At 38.5% G+C, this 22211-nt stretch overlaps 1 protein-coding gene across 1 annotated transcript; it reads left to right on the forward strand.

The window, feature by feature from the left end:
• Positions 1-1887: 1887 nt before the first annotated feature.
• Positions 1888-21170, forward strand: SAMM50 (SAMM50 sorting and assembly machinery component). Its single transcript, XM_069864406.1, has 15 exons — positions 1888-2023; positions 4867-4977; positions 6394-6495; positions 7289-7376; positions 8812-8918; positions 10870-11000; positions 11202-11289; positions 11825-11953; positions 12720-12791; positions 13811-13897; positions 15888-15958; positions 16697-16764; positions 17587-17733; positions 18591-18732; positions 19527-21170. The coding sequence occupies exons 1-15, from the start codon at positions 2003-2005 to the stop codon at positions 19570-19572; spliced, it is 1410 nt and encodes a 469-aa protein (XP_069720507.1). The 5' UTR covers positions 1888-2002; the 3' UTR covers positions 19573-21170.
• The last annotated feature ends 1041 nt before the right edge of the window (positions 21171-22211 follow it).

Raw genomic sequence — 22211 nt, forward strand, 5'->3', positions numbered from 1 at the left:
AAAATTAACTGTGTAGTTTTGAGACAGTAGTTCTCTTTAGAAGCAATAACATGGGGCACTGGTATGCAGAAAGGCCATTGCTTATACTTATTCTTATAGAAACCAAGGTCACCCTCAAGTTCAGAGTATTACTAAGTTGGAAAAGACCTTTGAGATCATAAAATCCAACTATACCTGTCCATTACTAAATCATATCCCTAAGCACTTAATCTACCCATCTTTTAAATACCTCCAGGGATGGTGACTCAACCAGCTCCCTGGGCAGCCTGCTCCAGTGCTTGATAACCCTTTCAGTGAAGAAATTGTTCCTAAGTGGAATTGCTCCAAGTCAAAGAAGGTCACACCAGCAGAGAAGGGCAGACAGGACAGGTGACCTCAACCTGACCAAAGTATTCCATCCCATATATGACGTATTTGCTATAAAGCAGGGATCAGGAGGGCCACTCTCTTTTCTTTGATGGCTGACATCCACTGAGGACCTTGTCTGGTTTTATGCCCTTGATCCTGGATCTATGCATTCCTGAATCCAGCTCCACCAAGCCTAGGCCCCTTTTTCCATCACTGCAAAGCAGGATCTATAGTGACATAGTTATCAAGGGGTGGGGCTGCAATTTCATATATTTGTATATATTTTATTATTTTCTTAATAATGAAGAAAATATTATTAATATATCACAATTTTAACCCAGGGAAAGTTGTTACTTGGGCCTGGAGGAAAAAAACCAGCCTCGTCTTTAGTTTCAATAATTTAGAAGAGTAGGTTTTAATGTTGGTTGAAAATGACAAGACTGATTTTTGTGAGGTCCAGTGAGCTGTTCCTGTGCTCTGTACTGCAATGTTCACTCATTCAGAGATTCATAGAATGGGTTAGGTTGGAAGGGACCTTAAAGATAATCTGGTTCTATTAGGGGAACCCTCCCACGAGAGCAGGCTGCTCAAGGGCCCAGCGAACCTGGCCTCAAACACCTCTAGGGTTGAGGCAGCCACAACTTCTCTGGGCAACCTGTGCCAGTGTTTCACCAACCTCATCATGAGGAATTTCTTCCGAGTGTCTAATCTAAAATCACCTCCCCCCAATTTATAGCCCCCTTGTCCCATCACTACATGACCTCTTAGAAGTCTCTCCTTAGCTTCCCTGTAGACCCTCTTTGCCTGTGAAACCTAGCTGTGTGTGGTTTGCTTTGATCACGCCCTCCAGCTGATGCAGGAAGTAGTTACTATTACAACAAGTGGAATATGTTTTATTTAAGCTAAAGTGAATTTTCATCTTAGCAAATGTGTTCTTTCAAAGTCAGACAGAATGCCCCTCTGACAGCATGTTTTGTTTAAAATGGTGTTTTCCCAGACATTGTTCGTTGTTTGGAGATGATACTGTCTTGTGTTCAGTGTGGTCTGTGCTGAACAGAGGTGTCCCCTCTGTACCCCCCTGTGTGCAGCCTTTCCCCATCTCCAAGGCAAGGTCAGGCAGAGCTGGAGCCAGCTCCACATCAGCGAGAGTTCTGACTGTTGTGAAGTTCATAATAACATCAAAATTAGACCTTGGAAAGTAACAGAACGCGCATAAGATTTCTGGGGGGATTTATCCACATGCGTGTGAGCAGGAAACCCGTTCTGTCCCAGCTCTGGTCTCGCTGCACACGGTGGATGGAGATCGCTCCCCGCGTTGCCAACCCTGACAGAGGCTGCTGCTTTCCGAAAGCCCCAAACGGGTCTAAGAGAGGTTTATCCGCCGGCATTTCAGTACAGCAGCCGCCACCAGCGCCCGGGCCTCACCGAGCTGCTCTAAGCGGGTACCCGCACCAACCGATGGACACCTGGAGACAACCGATCCCCACCCCACCGGAAGCCTCCTGGCTGCGCACGCGCCCTCCCGGCAGGAAGCATCCGCTCCGCCCGGCCTCTTCCCTCTCCCTGCAGCCAACAGCGGCCCGGGGCGGGGCTGCCTGTCATGGCCGCCTCCCTAGCTCAGGCTTGAGCCCCGGCCGCCACCGCCGCCTCCGCCATGGGCACCGTGCACGCACGGGTAAGCGCGCGGCGGGGCGTGGGGGGAGCCGCTCAGGTTCGGGCTCGGGTTCCGCTGCTGGCGGGCGCCGATCAGTGATCGCCCCGGCCTGAGGCGACCTCGAACCGCGACCTTCGCGCTGGGTCCGGGGCGGGGCGATCGCCGGCCGCGAGTCTCTGACACCGAAATGCCGGCGGGTAAAACTCTGTTAGACCCGCTTGGGGGTTTCGGAAAGCAGCAGCCTCTGTCAGGGTTGGCAACACGGGGAGCGATCTCCATCCACCGTGTGCAGCGAGACCAGAGCTGGGACAGAACAGATTTCCTACTTACACGCATGTGGATAAATCCCCCCCGAAATCCTGTGCGCGTTCTGTTACTTTCCAAGGTCTAATTTTGATGTTATTATGAACTTCACAACATTCAGAACTCTCGCTGATGTGGAGCTGGCTCCAGCTCTGCCTGACCTTGCCTTGGAGATGGGGAAAGGCTGCACACAGGGGGGTACAGAGGGGACACCTCTGTTCAGCCCAGACCACACTGAACACAAGACAGTATCATCTCCAAACAATGAACAATGTCTGGGAAAACACCATTTTAAACAAAACATGCTGTCAGAGGGGCATTCTGTCTGACTTTCAAAGAACGTACTTGCTTAGGTGAAACTTAACTCTACTTTAGCTTAAATCAAAAATAGTCCACTTTTTGAAATAGTAACTACTTCTTGTACTACCTCCACTGGACACAGCTGGAGCTGGGGTTGGGATTGAGCCACCCTGCTGAGTGCATCCCATCCCGTCCCATTCCAGTGCTCGGATGTGCCTTCCCTGGTTGGGGTTGACCTTGTCAACCTTGTCAGCCCTTCCAAGAGCCAAGCTGCATAAATGAAACTAGGAAAATACAAATCAAAATTTAAAAAAGCGCCCACACACAAAATCCATGAAACAAGAAGCAGCCCCATCAGTGCAGTTCTTGGGGGGAGGAGAGGAGGTGGTGGGTTAGCGCTTCCCCAGTAAATATCAAGGTCAGTTAAGGAGAACTACCATGTCTCTCATGCCCAGAGCACTTTGAGAACCAGAAGCATAATATCTGCAAATCCATGTACCGTTGCTTAAAGAAATACAGTAAAGATTTCAGTGTTCGTTGTAGTATGACAAGACGTAGTGGTTATAGTGGTAACAGAAATTGTGTCTTACAGGCTGAGAAAGTTGGGGTTGTTCAGCGTAGAGAAGAGAAGGCTCCAGGAACACCTTGCAACAGCCATCCAGTACTTAAAGGGGCAGGAAAGCTGGGGAGAGGTTCTTTATCAGGGAGTGTAGGGATAGCATGAGGAGTAATGGTTTTAAGCTGAAAGTGGATAGAGTTAGATTAGATATTAGGAAAAAATGTTTTCCTGTGAGGGTGGTGAGGCGCTCGAACAGATTGTCTAGAGAAGTCACGGATGCCCCATACCTGGGTGTGTTCGAGACTAGATTTGATGAGGCTATGAGTAACATGGTCTAGTGAAAAGTATCCCTGCCCATCACAGGGAGGTTTGAACTAGATGAACTTTAAGGTCTCTTCCAAGCCAACCAGTTCCAGTTCTATGATTCTAAACATTAGGAAAGAGTTTCAAAGGATAAGGATACGTAGGCTCTGAAGAGCTTTGTGAAGACCTGGAATTCTCCATGCCTCAAAGCTTTGTTAGAGAAGCATTTCTTAGGACAGAAACCCCTGCACAGGGGTGTTGAAAACTGATTTCAGTGATTCAGGTCTGATTAATGAGTGACTTGATTTGTAAGGGGGCTAAGAATAGGCTGGATGATTCCTTAAGATCCCAGGTAGAATACCTCTTTCCTGTAAGCCTGCTGAAAACCATTAGGGTTTTACGTGGTGTTTAATTAGACTGAGGAATATAATGCTGCAGGGGGGCTCTTGAGGCTCCAGAGTGTCTAATTACTACGAATAATTTAATTTCTGTTTAAAATTTGTTTTCCTCATGTTGGTTTTATATGACCCATCTGTCATATAAACTGATTATTGTGTAGATACAGAGTGTTTCGTGTTTGCCTGAAAATTACTGGGAGCGAGAGAGAATTCTGTATTAATTTAATTTGATTCTGATATGTAACTGCAATTTACTATTCCAGCTGATCTTAAATAATGCAGCATATACTGTATTAGTGACTTGAGATGAAAAGTAGATTTTCTGAGTTATCCAATCCTGACCTCTGCTTTTGCAGGTAAACCTCTATTCACTGTTATGTGAATCCATTATTTTATGACACATCTCATTTTAGGACTCTTTCAGGTGTAGTAAATAAAGCCATGCTGTGCTGGAAACACTTTCGGTTAAAATGTTCACTTCTGATAGGTAGGGCCTGAGGTTCTTGAGCATTACTTGGAAGGGCATGTTTTAAAGAAATATTGGCGTATAAACCCATATAAGTATATACAAACCAAAGTAATATGCAGAAAACACCTTCCCCCACCATTGTTCAACATTCACACTTCTCTCCCTCCCAAAACCCCAAATTAAGTTGTGACACCCTGATTTTTTTAGATTTTTCTTCTAAGAATGTAGAATTCGTTTTTAAAACAGGAAGCATGCCTTAAAAATAAAGTTATGTTTAGAAGAGTGCAAAGTATCTTTGATAAACCATTCAGTGTGGAAGCTATTCAGCTTTTGTTAAAAATTTCAGCAAGCAGGTAGGTAACAAGTGTGCTGGTAATTCCCCTTACTATAATTCCTCTCTTTTGCCTTTTTCTTTTCCCCCCTCAGGATCTGATGAGTACAATGTCAGGAACTATAGGCTTTCTCCTTTGCTAAAGGCATAAATCACAAATCCGCGTACCATCTTAAATGCAGTTTTCTTCTATGCTTTCAGAGTTTGGAGCCTCTTCCAATGAGTGGGCCAGACTTTGTCAACTTGGGAGAAGAAGCTGAACTAGTTGAAGTTGAACCTGAGGCCAAGCAGGAAATTCTTGAAAACAAAGATGTAAGCACCTAAATAACACCCTGACTTTTTTCTTAGGCGAAAAGTCTTGGCACCCTTGCTGGCTTGCTTTTTCCTAAGGGAACTTCCTGAACTGTGGTTTGAGATATGAAAGAATTACATTTAGTACTGTGAATTTAATCTGATGTTGCCTAGTTCTTGGTCTTTTTTTCCCTACTACAGTTGGTATTATTAAAATCCAGCTTTGAGCTAATAGATGTGTTACAGCTGCCACTCTCCCCTCTCTCTCATAAGAGATGACTGCTTCTGCAACCCTGGTTAGGAGCAAACCAAGCAACTGTCCTTAATCTGCTATTGTGCAGTATTAGCCGGGTTAGGGTAAAGTGCCACCACGTGAATTATGTTACTAAGGTCAATAATAACTTCAGCAGAGAATGGTAACTTTTTTCTTTTTACTATTTCACAGATAAGAGCATGTTTGGCTTGGGCCATAATATGTTTAGCTGTGCTAGAGGGGTGAGGTATTGTGAGTTATCTTAGCTTTTATTAAAATTTTCCTTTCTCTTATGCTATTCAGAGTCATCTGCACTACAAGCTTGGTAATAACATTGGTTCTTTATAGAATAGAACTATAGAATAAAGAACCAATCTTTAGGTAATAACGTTATTTTTTTATGTATATATCCTGAAGGGGTTTTTGTAAGCCATTTGCAGTAATGCTAGGTTGCTCTTATTATGCTATTTTATTATATGTGAATATATGAAGCATTTGTAGCTTTTCTTTTTCCCCAAATTTACCCTTAAAATTACAAAACACTGAAAAGTCTGCGAAAATAAGGGAATTGCAATCACCGTAGTCTGCTTGTACCAGCTAACCAGGAATTGTTGTGATTTTTAAAATAAAATTATCCCAGATAAATGTATAACAAGATGAATGATTTTAAGAGTATAAAACCTCATAGTACTAATGATCTTAATATAAATTTTAAACTATAATACTCAAGTAGTAGTAATATTTTTAATAGTTAGAGTTTAACTAATTATGGCTTGTAGGTAATTTTTCCTTGGCTTATGTGCAGCTGATACAAGAAGTAGCTAACTACACATAACTACATGTTATAACTACGCATAACTATGTGTCTTGGTGAGATTTCTGCAGTGACTTATTTATCCATGAAACACTAAAAACCCAGCAGCTACAATCTGTTACTGTCTTTTCTGCTACAACCAATAATTAGCTTTGGTATTAGAGTTCTTTTTTCTTTAATTTTTATGATATGAGAACAGCTTCCCAGAATTGTAGATAGCGCTGATTTCTGACGATTAGGTTAGCAAATAACTAGCCTAGGAATCTCCAGGGTTTTATACTTGGACAAAAATATTATTTCTGTATTGGACTTTGATGTTCCTTATTAGATGCAAACTTAGTATTTGTGTTTGAACATTTGTCCTATATAGGTGGTGGTTCAGCATGTGCATTTTGATGGACTTGGAAGGACCAAAGATGACATTATCATGTATGAAATTGCTGATGTTTTCAAAGCTAAAAATCTCATTGATGTAAGTACTGTAGTGAATATCAGATGTACTGTTTAAAAATTATTCAGGTTACGATTTTCTCTCTTTTTCCTGCTTTAGGCTGCTTCCTTCAGACAGGGGGAAACTTTGTCAAGTTTTGTTATGATTCTGATTTTGTAACATGGAAGCCAAACTTAAATGTGAAATACTGGCAGATGCTGTATTTTCTGATGTATTTGGCTCAAAGACGTGAGGTGGCAAATAGTACTTTTAGATATTTTTTCAGCTTTACTCTTCCAACTTGAGAATTGCTAACTATGTAAGCCATACTAGCAGTTAATTTGCTTAAGATAAATTATTGGATCTCAGCACAGAAAACTGATGGTAGTCTCCACAAAGGATCAAAGTGTTAGGCTCTATGTCCTTGCACTTTGAGGTGTTGGTTCCTTTGGAGTAGGGCTGGCAATTAGACCTGTAAATTGTTCAAATTTTAAACAGAATAGGGCGTTTGGTTTTTTTTGTGAAATGCGTAGGCCTCATAAATAGGTGTATAAGTTTTAAGTGCCAAAGCCTATTTGAATAATAGGCTTAGGTATTATAACTATTACAATGCAAACTAACAAAAGATAGGAATTGAGCTGGGTACTCTTGAGTTGAATTTATTTATTTACAGATGCAAATGTTAAGTGTCTCTGATCTGTGTTTTGAAGGCACATATATGCGTCTTTTTATACAAAATCTGTGAATACTTAATGACTTAGTTGCATTTTAACTATTTTATCCTAGTTATTTTTTGATATCCTGAAGGACTGAACTACTTATCTTCATCCTGTAGGTGATGAGAAAATCACATGAAGCTCGTGAAAAGTTGCTTCGTCTAGGAATCTTCAGACAGGTAGAGGTTCTAATCGATACCTGTCAAGGTATGTATTGCCTCATAATCATAGAATGGTTTGGGTTGGAAAGGACCTTAAAGATCATCCAGTTCTAACCACCCTGCCATAGGCAGGGACACCTTCCATTAGATCAGGTTGCTCAAAGCCTCATCCAACCTGGTCTTAACCACCTCCAGGGATGCGGCATCCACAGCTTTTCCGGACAACCTGTTCCTGTGCCTCACCACCCTCACAGTAAAAAATTTCTTCCTAATATCTAATCTGAATGACCCCTTTTTCAGCTTAAAACCATTACCCTTCGCTGTGTCCCTTCACTCTTTGATAAAGAGCCCCTCCCCAGCTTTCCTGCAGGCCTCCTTTAAGTACTGGAAGGCTACTGTGAGGTCTCCCTGGAGACTTCTCTTTTACTCATACACACATAGGCTCATGCAGACCTGTAATGTATATTTCCCTGTGTAACATGACATCTTTTTTGTATATAACTTACTTTCTTATATATCCTTATATACTTTACAGGTACATTTAGGTGTGCTGTATATACAAATGTATGTGTCTACATCCATTATCATTATGAAAAAAGTGTATTTATATAAGCCTGTATGTGTATATAAGTACTGCTTATATACATGCAAAAATGAGTGAATTTCTAGCACTAAATGAAATACAGTACACAACCCTTAATCCAAAGTTTCAGAGGAACACTTGAGGGAAAGCTTGAAAATGTGTCCTGTACTTCAATGTATTGCACATTGCATAACTGACAGTATTTCAACACATCCTTGGTGCCTAAGAAAATACTGGTATTTATATCAATGCTTGTGATTAAGAGATGGCTTATAGTAAATATGGTACAGCTGAATGTGTGCAAGTTTCAAAATAATGCTCAATTGCCATTCCTGGGCTTGTGGTTGCTTTTCAAATCTGTTGCTGTTCTCTTCAGCAGAGAAAAGTTGTGTTATTGAGAAGGAAAGGCAATGCAGTCCTACAGGTTGCTGGTGATGGGGTGCTGTCCCATCTCCTTCAAGAAGAATTAGGTACTCTTGGTGGCTGTGTTTTGGAACAGTCTTGAGGGAACTGAGTGGTTTCTGGTGTTTACTTGCAGAGTGCTGGGAGCTCTGCGCTAGTGACAAAATTCTTCTTGCCATATCTGGATAGTTTCAATTTCAGTTCATTCTAATGTAAGAATTTGTGTACATCTTTATTTTCAGTGGGTAGGTAACAAGCAGGTGTTACTGTTTCATAGTTAAACTAACATGTTGATGATTAAAGACAGTTATACTATGATCGTACCAAATTCTGCTGTTGTATCTAGATGACATCTTTTTCTCAAGCCATTTTTCTTTGTAATGTAGACTTTTATTATCGTTTAATTTAACAAGTTTTTGAACACTTCATGTAATCATCTGTCTGCATTTTTTTCAATAGCTCTTTAGCGATAACGTAAGTTTGTTTGTTTCTGTAGGAGATGATGCCCTTCCAAATGGTTTAGATGTAACCTTTGAGGTAACAGAGCTGAGAAGACTAACTGGAAGCTATAATACTATGGTTGGCAACAATGAAGGCAGTATGGTATGGATTATTTAAAATAATTATTAGGTTTTTTGGATATTCCTCTTGCTTTGATGTTTTAAATCTAGCAAGGAATTTGGTGATTAAATAAGTGAGGACTTGATCCAAACCAAGTTATTTTCTTGATCCAGCTTTACTTAGGCTTTGCCAGATCTTTGTCTCTAAAGAGTCTTTGTATTAGTCTGATTTTAATTCAGCAAAAGCCTATTTTGAGCTAAGGAAGAATGCTGTAGCTTCCAACTCAGTATGTTAACTTCTCAATTCTTAAAATTATTTAAATTTGTTCTTTATAATATTTAAGACGCTTTATCAACTGCAGAGATTAATAAGAGTTTGGCATTTACTTTCTATGAGATCTATTTAAAGTGTTTTTCTTCTCATTCAAAATGTTTTATGTTGAACCAAGAAATTATTCTTGGTTTTTACTATTTTAGCTTAGTACCAGTTATTTTGGGCTGCAAAATGCAAGGTTTTCCAGAACAATGCAAGCTGCAGAAATTGTTTCCTTTTGATTCAAGTAAGGATGCATGAGATTGAAATGTTGTGTGAAAAATATTTACCAGTTGACAGAAAAATTAAGAGCTGTGCTGTTGTTCTGTTAATGTCTTTTTAACAGAAGTGTTGATGTAATTAGATTGTGCTTTCAGGCGGTCACTCCTACACCCATTCTGCCTTCTCATGTGTGTGGTGCAGCTGTGCCTTGGGCTGGTTGATAAGCCAGATCAAGGGACTCATCCTTTTCTTCTTAGGGGTATTTTTAACCTGGATAAGATGCTACATGGCTCAGGTGATGGTATTTTGCAAGTGCATGGGGAATAGGAACGCAGTGAGTTGAGAGCTGTTTATGCAACTCCACTGCCAAGAGCAATGTGCAGGGTGTTGTGGCCTAAATGTAACCCGTGGAGAATCCCACCTGTTGATTGTAGTGCTTTTGAAAACAGTGTGAAAGCTACTGTGATTTCTCTCTTTGTGCTCAGCTTACCCCTCCCTTTGATTTTAATTTGTTACAGAGAAGTAAAACATTTGAATGACATAAAAGCATGACTTGTTTACACTGGTATTGGCAGCAGAGATTATGTTTCCTTAAGAGTTAAATAGATTTGACATTTATTCTAATCCCTTAAATTCATCTCAAACCTATAGAGCTACTATTTCACACTAATAAACCTTTGGAATAGTGTTTTCTGCTTAGTTGGACAACTTCTTAGTAGTCATCATCAAACAGTTTAGGTGATTGATTTGCCTCCAATAGCTGTTAGACAAAGGCAATCAGGGTACAGTATCTTTTTTATATTGTTTTTAAATAGAACACAGAGCAGTAGAACAGTCATGCTAGTGTCTGTGCTTGGAGGAAACTGCTCCATGCTTGCTGTCGAAGGAATTCAATTAATTTGTGTCAGAACAGGCAAAAGTGTTTAACTAGTTTCTGGTGAATTGCAGTGGTATGTTGTGCTGACATCAGGACTGATTGCAAAAGCATCTTGTTAGTGAAAACAAAAATATGAGGGACTGACTCTGTGTTGATAATTTTCTCTTGGCTTATTGCTGTGGTTCCAGTGAACCCTTACCTGACAAGTACTTTTCCTGATGATCAGCTGGAAAGTCTGCAGTTGCAGAGCAGCTGCTTAATATGCCAAAGACTTACTTGTCTCGCCTTTGAAACTGGCTGGCAGATGTTATTTGAAATAGTAGCATTACAGTGAGAATACAGATGAAGTCAGCAGCTGCTGGACAGCAGTAAAAATTGGGTGATTAACTCGTGCTACTGTGATAGCTTTTGCTGCTAGTGCAAATAGAAACTTAACTTAAAAGAAAAATGCGTTGTTACAACTATTTTAGATGTCTTCATTTCTCATTTTCATGGTAGATAGTCTTGTTTTCATTATGCAATTAAGAAGCAAGACAGCAAACTACATGAAATGTTGTGGGTTTTTTTCTTTATTTTCTGTAGGTACTTGGGCTCAAGTTCCCAAATCTCTTTGGACGTGCAGAAAAGGTAACCTTCCAGTTCTCATATGGAACAAAGGAAACTTCATATGGCCTGTCCTTCTTCAAACCACAGCCTGGAAACTTTGAAAGAAAGTAGGAAATGCATTTTGAGTATTTTTTTTTAGCAAGGGAATGTAAAACAAGATCTTTCATTGAGTGATAATAAATTTATTCCTTTGTGGAGGGTTTGTTAATAAAGTTCTAGAGCTGATTTCTTAAGTTTTTGTGATGATTTAAAACTCCACCTACTTAAATAGTTTCACTTTCAAACCTACCAGTAATGTTATGTTTCAGTTTTTCAGTTAACCTATATAAAGTAACTGGACAGTTCCCTTGGAGCTCTCTTCGTGAAACCGATAGAGGCATATCAACAGAATTTAATGTAAGTGTAGCACAAGCTTTTGTGGAACATATGCTTCATTTATATTTAATTCACAGCTGGCTCTTGCAAATATTTGATTTACATTTTTAATGATCAAGACACTTGTGCATAGGGCTAACCTGTCATTATTTGAAAGAGATCAACAATTTTAAAATGACAGAGGCAATACAGAGTCTTTTTGTTAGAATTCAGTATTATTTTGGCCATATAAAAATGCCATTTTTCTCCAGATTTTTAATGTTTGAAGTATCATTTCAGAGAGGCAGCTGGCTGCCTAGCTCACTGTATCACCCCAGTTCGAGATATTTTTCATTTGGGATGGATTAAGTTTTGTGCTCCTACTTAGAGACTCTCTTGGCTGGAGCAGAATTATCATTACTCTGAAATGAAAGAGGGATTATCTCTGATCCAAGAAGTTTAGAAACAAAAACCATAGACTCAGGTGCAAATAAACTTGAGAGAGAAATTTTTTCAGGGAAATGTTTATTTTAATAGCAAAAATTTTGTCACATCTTACTCAATTCTTTATTTGCAGTTTCCAATCTGGAAGACCAATCACACACTGAAGTGGGAGGGTGTGTGGAGAGAGCTTGGCTGCCTTGCTAGAACAGCATCCTTTTCTGTTCGAGAAGAAAGTGGACACTCTCTTAAATCTTCTCTTTCTGTAAGGCTCTTTCCTGATATTTTTTTAAAACACGTTATTTTGAGTCATTTAATACTTACAAATGATGCCAAAGGACCTTCTTGTCTTAGTAGGTAGTGTGGTTTAATTCCAGCATCTTTTGCTGTGTTTCATCGTTCACATGGAGTCATCCAGGAGGTCCTAACAGAAAATGTATTTTCATAGCTCTTGTGTTTTGACTTTTGCTTGTGGCTTTGGCTGTGGCTTGTTCTTTCTGCAGGGCCTCCCTCCATGTCATCTGCCATATCTTTTTGCAGAATTGTCTTGTTTTGTAGAAGACAGGATCAGTAAATTTCCTCATCCTAGAGCTGCTATGCCCTTTCTATATATTCTTTCCTATACCAGCTTTTTGTCGCTTCTCGTATGTTGAATATGAGCTTACAAATTGTAATTGGAGCTTACAAATTGTAATTGTAGCTTACAAATTGTAGGAGATAAAGCATTTGCAGATTACTGATACAAAATCTGTGATTTGCACTGTGGCATTGTTGCTGCTATATTTGTAGTGTGTACCATGGCCAAAACGTATAAAAATATATCCACACACACATATATATATATTTGATGTGGTGTCTAAAGACAGAACTAAGATAATCTGTAGGTCAGTGTTCCCAGATCTGTAGAGCTGCACTAGCCTTAGCTGGAGCTGTGACTGTCTCCCGCTTTGTGCAGAAGTTTTGAAGGAGGTATTACTGTGTGGTATTCAACAGATATGAGAACCTAAAAATAATTGTTTGATTCTTTTCAGCATGCCATGGTCATTGATTCCCGTAGCTCTTCAATCTTGCCAAGACGAGGTGCTCTGCTCAAAATCAATCAGGTAGCATAAATCACACTATTATTGGATTTTATCTGTAAGCATGTTTGAGTAAGTCTTAATTTGTGTAATTGATACTCATGTTAGAAACTCCTAAAGCTAGAGATTAATTGTACATTGACTAGAAGGCTGTGACGGTCAGTATTTACTTTTAATCTTTACAGTGTGTGCCTTTTAAAATCATGAAACCTTCTTTATGCTGTCAGATTTTCATTTGTGTACCATTGGTCAAAGAGCACAGCCATTTTATCTCAGCCATTACCATTAAATCATTTATTAGCTGAGATATGTTATCCATAACAGTATTTACTCTACAATTCACGACAGGTATTAGTCCTTGTTTTCTAACACTGTAATATAAGGCTACCAGACTGTGGTCCTCTTGCAACTTAAAAAGTTTATATGTCTTGGAATTAAAAATGAGAGACTGGGTAAAAATACTTCAGAACCATTCTAAAGCAGTGCTTTAGAGGCAGATTGCTTTGAAATGTCATTGGAACTAGAAGTACTAGTGTTCCTATAAGCAGCAGTGAACTCTTCTGTTTCTGAGTCAGAAGGGTTGTTATAATAATTTAGTTAACATACCATTTGTTAGATGATGCCTCTAACACCTATTCAGTCACTTCATTTGTTATTTTCAGCTAGTGCTGGTGTAATGCAAGTGGCTCTCTGATTGTTCAGCCCTGCTTTAGTACATATAATGTCTCAAGGTGTCGGTAAATACGGTAGGAGTTTTGATTTCAGGTGCCTAAATTTCCAGCTCCATTCTATTTTGCCATCATTTACAAAATGATTTAGAAGGCAATGCCTTAATTAAGTATTTGAAGGAGAAAATTGCAGCTCATTGTTCTGAGGGTCATGCATGTTTTTTCGATGGTCCAAAATCCAGTTGTCTTTCATACCAGTGTATCTGTATTTCGTGTACAGAAAACACTGCTTGTGCTGATGCAGACATGATTAACTTCTAAGGGGAAGAAACATGTAAAACCCCTTACAACTTTATTAAACTTATGTCTTTGCAGGAGCTGGCTGGCTATACAGGTGGAGACGTGAGCTTTCTAAAAGAGGATTTTGAATTTCAGTTGAATAAGCAACTTATCTGGGATTCGGTAATTTTTAAAAGATAATTTATTAGTAGATAGTAGAGAGTAGATCTGAGTTAACAAGTGAGGTTATTGAATCTATGTCTTAAGATGATTTTTCACCATGGATTAAAAAAAATCATGGAAGTGAAAGATGCGTGGTGTAGACATCTTGATCTGTTTTTTTGAAAGTGAAATGCTCTTTATTTTTAACCTGATGTTCTGCCATGCAGAGTCACTTCAGAAGTGGGCGTTTTGGAAAGAACAATTTGTTTGACAGTTAACCATATAAATTATTTTCCTTTCAGAAGTAGTTTTGGACATGTCTGTTCTTTGTGATCTTTCTTAAGAGTGATTTTTCAGAAACTTTAATACAGCCTTTGTTCTGTCTCTTTCACCTGGTTATGAATATTCTGACTAATCTTGGTTTAGTTTTCTTTTGTCATTGAAAATCATGAACATATGACCACTAGTTTTGGTATCATAGCACGTAATTATTTCTTCTATGTAGAACTATCGGGCAAGAACAGGAAGGCTCATTTCATTACGACACTAAGCTTGCACTACAGCATTTTGAACTTCATATTTGTGCACAAGGAATGATTTAAGTTCCAGGATGAAAAACACATGATAGCATGAGAAGTCTAAGAGAGAGCCCAGTCTGCCACCCTGTATGCAGAGCACATCACAGATTTGTGATACGATGTCAACATTAGTAATTCAGTTTGGAGTCACCATGCGGTTTTGAAGCAAATTCCCATATCATCATCACTTAGAAGTCTTGCTTTGGTTGGCAGAGCAGGTCTTGTGCACACCAACTAGATTTCCTTCAGAGAAAAAGGCACTGTATCACTCCACTCCAAGTTCATGTTTAATATACTTTAGCTTCCTATGAGAACAGAGGTCTTAAGTTTCAGGCATGTTTAACAACATAGAGCTAGTATGAGGTGGAAGTAATCATATTACACCATTATATTTGCACCTTCCATGTGGTGGAAGAAAATGCATTGTCTAGGCAGTGCACTTGTAGTCATCTGACATTAACGTGCTGACCTTCTGTTGAAAGAGAGAAAGTATTCTCCTATGAAGACATGTACTGGCTTCATGGCTACCTGAAGGGGACTTTGCTCTTTCCCATGACTGCTAATATGCCTACATTGTGAGTGAAAGTGAAGCGTATCTCATTACGTGGTGTACATAATTTGAAGTCATCTGTTGTTCATGAGTGTAAACTTACGTGCAGCTGACTTTTGCATATGCTGTGTGCTGTTAACAGCATAGGTGGTCACCACCCGATGAGTTCACATCTGATAATGGCAGGGGAGGCATCTGGAGACTCTCAGGGCAGAAGGCAGCAGGAGTGTGCTGAAAAATTAGAGAAATTAGGCAACACTGTTAGCTGAGGTCTTGGCAATAGATCTCGCCATCTGGCACTAGTACTTCTACTTGGTACTTAGGCAGCAGGCAAATGATTAAATGTATTTATTATGGTGGTTTGGCTCCCAAGAATTACTGTATAGGTAATCAATAATGATGTATCTGTATTTGATGTCAGTATAGTGAGTTGCAGGAGTTATTTTCATTTAATTATAGAGCTAACTTACAGACAAGTAATAATTGTGCATTTTTGGTAGCTATTTGCTTGACTTAGTCTCCTCTGGGTTTAAAATTGGCAGGAGTAACTTGTATCAGTGTCGTTGCTTTATTTCAAGACATGAAAATTCATAAGAAAATAGAAGCTGATTGGGTGTTCCTGCTAGCTATTGTGCTAACGTTTGGTTCAAATGTGCTGTATTGACTTTTCAAGGTGTATAGAAAGAGGGCAGCAATGATTAAGAGTTTCCCAAGAATAGAATTACTGATGGTGTGATATCCATACATACACTGTCATGATATGTAACTTTCTGTCAGACTGATGGGAGCTCTGCTTGTTACTGAGTGATGAAATTTTATGAATGCTTGTTTTAGGGAGATTAGTTAATACATATTAATAAACAACACCTTTTTCTCTTCCAAGGTTTTTTCAGCATCACTTTGGGGTGGACTGCTGGTACCTATTGGAGACAAGCCATCCAGTATAGCTGATAGGCAAGTTTCTTAAATGTTTCTTAATTTTTTTCAGCAGGTATCATATGAAGAAAATTTGGTAGTGGAAGAGAGAAACAGTAGTGGTTCTCGTTCTGAAGAGAATAAAATAAGTTTCTAGTTAGCTTTAATTGTATGTTAGTACTCAAGCCATGCTTTCAGTTCTGATTTTCATATCGAGGTAGTAGACATTTATAATTTGCTATGCCGTAGGTCTGCCTACTACTATTTATGGTTGCAAACTGGTATTTACCACCTGTAAAATTTTACATTAGGCATAGATAACACTGTAGGTATTTTTACAAGTAAAGCCATGTTGTAACTATGTGGACTTTTTAGGCAATTTTGCCCTCTCGCAGCTATGTTTAAAAATCACTAGTGTTTAGACTTAAATTTATTTATAATAAATATTAAGTGTCAACTTCACATGTCATAGAGCTTAACCGCAGTATTTTTATCAAAATTATTACAACAGACAGAATCAGACAGAATTCTTATTCTTCTTCAGTTCTGGGGAGCCATTGGTACTGATTTTTATGTAATACTTCCATTTATTCTGATTTTTTTTTGCCAAATGCATCGAGATTTAGATATGATTTCTTCAATTGCTTTAAATACACTTTGCTAAATTTGTTACAAAGTTACCTGTAACTCTGAAAAGCAGTGTTAGATGTATGGCTATATATTTTCAAATGTTTCCTTTGAGAGAAGCATTAAGCTAAATTTGACTGTATTCTCTAGGTTTTATCTTGGTGGACCAACAAGTGTGCGTGGATTCAGCATGTACAGCATTGGACCCCAGAGTGAAGGTCTGAAGCTTTTAAATCCAACTCTTCGGACAATATTGTGTATAGTAACATGTAACAAAGAATCAGATTCTGTCATTAAGCTTTGTATACCTTAAAAATAATTGCACTCATTCTGCACTTTGAATCTGAGAAGCGTTATGTCTTTGATCTGTGGTATACATTAGTTCACAATGGAATAGAGACTGGTAGTTCTTAGTTAAGCCATAAGATAATTTTGTTAAGCAAGTGTGTGTTCAGACTTGCATACTTCCAATATGTCACTTTAATTAGTAAGCGAAGTTCAAGCTGAAAAAGTTTCCAGAAGATGGTTAGAGTTACAGTCACGTTAAATCTGTTTGATACGCATATGTTCAAGTATCTTAGGGGAAAGGTAATCTGATCAACAAGGTTGTTTTGAGAGCCAGGAGCTTCTTTCTCTTCCGTAGTCTGCTGCTGACTTGCTGTTACCATTGGATTCAGTATTCAGCATACGTTAAAGCTAATTGTTTAATTGTATCAATTTCTCATTTTTAAAGCTAAGGCAGGTATTTCAGAGGTTTTCAGGAGGTACTTGCTGGTGAACCCCAAGTAAGTGCATACCTCAGGCTGTTCTAGTGAGGGAATCGAAGGAAAACGGCAATTCGCCTAGAAGGTTTAGAGAATTGCATAAGTGCCAATTTTTTCACTTGGTAGCACTGAGATTGGAGGCAGCTCAAGGCACGTGGGATTAGGGTATAAATGCAATGTAAAACAACTTAAGGATGTGTTCTTAGACTTTTAACAACTGGTTCTTTTCATATATTCCACAGTAAATGCTTTTATGCCAACATTTTACTTAAATAGGTGATTACTTGGGAGGAGAGGCCTACTGGGCTGGAGGCTTACATCTATACACCCCTCTCCCTTTCCGGCCAGGCCGGGGAGGATTTGGAGACCTTTTCCGAACACATTTCTTCCTTAATGCTGGAAACCTCTGCAATCTCAACTATGGTAAGACTCAATAGCACTGTATATAACAAAAACTGCTTCTCTATGTATCTAAAAGCAAAAGGAAGAGGACAACTGTTCTGGATCTATTTACATAGAAGCAGTTTGTTTACTGTGTATAATACAAATTGGTGCCTCTCAAAAAGCTGCTGCTACTAACTTGTGTATTTGACAGATTGCCAGTATTTTTATTTTTTTTTCAGTGCTCTACATAAATTCTAGAGCAAATTGTAGGAAAGAGGGCTATCACAGTAATGGTAGTGTCTGTGAATTGGTGGTGATTGCAGATGTTTGTTAGATGACAATGTGGTAGCTAATGTGATTCTTTTTTTTTTTCCATACCTGACTTTTTTCAAGATATGTTTCAGTGTATTATTTTACAATTTTTCAGTGTCAGTTCAATCAATTTGGGCATATAGCAATATTTAATTTCTGACTTGCCTGATGGAAGAGTGGTAGAATCTATATGGGAGGGAGACAGTGTATGCATAATTGAAAAGCAGATGTCTGAAATTTAATGGAGACCCAATAAAGACTTTGTGAGTGGATTCAGTATTCATATATTCTTTTCAGTATTCAGTATACTTTTGTCTTTAGTACTCATTTCCAGATTAATGCAAGTAGGTACCTTATGGAGGGAAAGGAAGATCAACTGGCAATCCAACTAGAATTGTAGAAGTTTGTAGCTTGAGTTCAGGGTACTTGGTTTGCATTTATGGGAGTTGTGGGTAGTAAATAAATTTCAGATCTTCAGGAGATGCTCTGAAGTAGTCTTCTCTTCTAGCTCTGATAATCCAGTTGGCCTTTGATCAGCTTGACAGTCTACTTTGATTCTTGTTTTCCTGCTCCTTTGCTTTCAGGTGATGGTCCCAGGGCTCATCTGCAGAAACTGGCAGAGTATATCCGATGGTCTTACGGTGCCGGAGTAGTGCTCCGACTTGGAAACATTGCTAGATTAGAACTTAACTATTGTTTCCCCATGGGAGTGCAGTCTGGTGACAGGTTTGTTTTCTACACCAATTTCTTTAACAGTAACTGGTTTTAAAGGTTACTGCACTTCTGTCTCATTTTGGCAGAGAAAATTGCTGCCTTTAAATTTTGATGGTTCAATGCCAGTTTAGAGATTTTTCAGCACTTGATGCTCTTCTTTCAGTTTATGTTGGTTTCACAGTACTTGTTGGTTCAAGACTTCATCTTAGGTTTCAAAGTCCATGGAACTTGAGATCAGCTGTTGAAATGTATGAGTAACCATGTAGCAAGTTTTATTATTTCTGTAGAGGAAATGATCACTCAAGACAGCTCATGGGATTTTCTTACCCCTTTCAAAACCAAATGATTGGATAAATAGCAAGTTTGATGGCTTTGCTTGAAAAAATGAAAACAAGTTTAACTATAGATAAAGAGAAAGGGACAACAAATTAATTTACTAGAAACCAATTATCCTACGCAAAGCAAATATTGTAGTATGGAATAGAAAAGCATCAGGGGGGCTGTTCTTGCCTGTGAATACTGTGTGACAATACTCTGTTTTGTACAGGAGTTGGATTATGTCATGCTTGTGAAATGTGAATTAATGGTAGAAATTTGAAAATTATGGGGTTTATTTTGCAAATGTAGATACTCCACATGGATGGCAGATTCACAGAGCATTTTAAAAAAGCTTTTGTTGGCTAAAATTAGAATTGTAACTTTCCAAAGACAGAAAAACTTGGGAGTTTGGGGGTAGGAAGAACCGATTTTAATTTCATCAGTACCTTCTATATAATTTGTGTTGTTTATTATTTGTTTTTTTTCAGGATATGTGATGGTGTTCAGTTTGGAGCAGGAATCAGATTTCTATAACAGAAACATTTTACACCGGGATATGAAATTTTGCTCTGTAATTGAAATCAAGACTGTAATACAGTTTGATACAGTCTAACTTTTTCTTGAAATACTTATCTGTATTACTTATCTGTAAATCACGTCTGAGTGATTTATCTCTCAGACTCCACAAGAAACTACATTAAAGAATTATGCTCTAAAAGTTCATTATACCTCTGATTCTTATGAAAGATGGGAGTGTTTGTAGAATTCTGTTTTAACTTGCAGCTTTTAGTTATTCGTTGTTACTTAAAATACTAGAGAGTTGTGTGAGTAATTGATTCTTGGATATGGTTCACATGATTATAGTTGTCATTGCCCCGCATAGCCTTCACTCTTCCAACCACAAGTCTCACAAATATTGGGATGATGAAATGTGAGTTTGGCTGGGGTGGGAATCGAGACATTTTTTCTCCATCATCAACTTCTGTGAGCAAATGACCCTGAAAAAAATCTGTTATGCATCAAAAATTATTTTAGACAAATAATGGTTGTAAATGAACCCAAATGTTCTAATATATTGCATTATTGTAAAATCATTTATATTTAAATGCCTCCTACAATTTGAATTGAATACAGTATAAGTTAAGTCAGCTTTTTTGCACAGTACTAAAATTCAAGAAAAACTTTGAAAGGTTCAGGGCTCTCAACTCTGAGGCAGTTTTGAGTGTTGTTATGCTAAGGTGAAGCCATTGATTTGGGTCTTTCAAACAATATTTTTTTTAGCCGGGGTAGGTATCCCTGCTACAGATGTGAATATGTGATACTATCTTATTGACTTCTGTGTGCGAGGCATGCCTCTCTGCTGACTTCTTTAGATGATAATTGCACTCCTGCTGTATCACCTGGCATATATTCTGGTTTTTATAAGGTTGGACTAATTCACTAGTTTGGTTCTAACAACTCATCTTTGAACATAATTACATATTCTCTTTTTATATGTATCGATCCTGGCTTGTTGTTATCCTACGAGAATCTGGACCTAAAGTCCGCTGTCCTTACATCTGAATTTACATTTTTTTATTGTTAGGTGTTGGCAAAGTTAAAATCCTAAAACAAAGAAGGTTCTGGGAGAGTATAACAAAAATACCTAAGCTATTATAATCCTGATTCTTCTACTCAGCTAAAAACACAGGTTTGGGCATACTGGCAAGCTACTTGACTTTGCCAGTTGTTGTCAGGACTGCCATAAAATCTTGTTACCAATCAACCTAGCACTGAGACTCTACTCTCTCTTTTTTTTTTTCTTTTTATAGCAATTGCTTTAGCATTGGTATATATTGCTGTTGCTGTAATACAGTAACTACATCTGTTCATGTTGAGAACTCACTTTCCAAAATATGAAGGCTAGAAACTGATCTGCTAGGTTTTGCGGAGCTCTGCTTGACTAAACATCCTTTCCTTTTTGTAAAGTGGCAGCAACAGGCTCACAGATGTTGAAAATAAAAAAAAAGTGTGAATGACAGAAGTCAGGTCTATTTCAAATACCAACATTTAATAAAAAGAACTTTTTCCTCCTTTTGTGTGTCTGACAGCTAATGCAGCAAATGCATACGTAACAAAACATTTCTGTTAATTCTTTGTTGTTATGAGATAAAATATGACACTATGTTAAGAATGTCAATAAATATGACATATAAAAACATTTTTAATGGGAAGAATGGAAATGTTTACATACCAATATACTGTTAGTGTTTTCTCCCAGGAGTCCAAAGTTTATTTTGGTCCTGTTCATAAACTTCAATGTATCCTGTTGCTTTAAGAACTTCTTTTCATACACACTGTTATTAAAGACTGGTCAAGTGTAGTGCTTTAATACGTGAGAGAAGTCTAAGCCTAGTACCAGTTGACCAGTTTAGAGGGGAAGTAGCCTTCCGGAGAAGAGCAGATCTACCAAAATAGCCTCAGCCTGCACAGTAAGAAGCATCTAGTCCGCAAATAATTTTGAGAGGACTGTGATCTGTATGAGAAATAAGGGATCAATGGGTGGAACTTTGCTGAAAGCTGAAGATGCCTTTGAGGTACATCTGCTGACAGACCATGCTATACCACACACCACAGAATTGTCCAGTAAGAATAAAGGAAGAAAAATACTGTTACAGAAGCCTTTACCTAGGTCACTGTTTCCCTACCTGTAGTGCACTACATCAAAAGGTAACATTTTTACTGTGTATTTTAAGTGCACAAAAGCTGTGATGGTACATAAAGCCTTCCTGTATTCCTCCGGAATTCAACAGCATCTGGATTACACTGTCATTCTATAGAATGTTCATATGATTAGTGTATTCCCATTTGAAATTTGCTGCAGAGCCTCTAATAATCAGGATGAATTGGGCAGAAATTAGAATCCCACTAAAAGCTGCAGTAGTGCTAAACAGACTGAGTGGCAGAATGGTTCTGGACAAATCTGACGCAGTTCTCTTGGCTGACTGCATTTCTGGCCATTGAGTTTGTCTGCCAAAGGATAAAAGGCATAAAGAAGGCCTGTGGTCATAACTGGTTTAAAAGCATAGTATTTGCTTAAATGTGTAGGTTTGGGTATTGCTTTACCTATTCTGTAGTTGAGATGCTCTTGCTTTTATAGCCATGCCCGGTGTTTGCAGCAGTAAGATGGTAAC

This window comes from Phaenicophaeus curvirostris, chromosome 1 (genome assembly GCF_032191515.1).
Source record: "Phaenicophaeus curvirostris isolate KB17595 chromosome 1, BPBGC_Pcur_1.0, whole genome shotgun sequence".
Taxonomy (NCBI): Eukaryota; Metazoa; Chordata; class Aves; order Cuculiformes; family Cuculidae; genus Phaenicophaeus; species Phaenicophaeus curvirostris.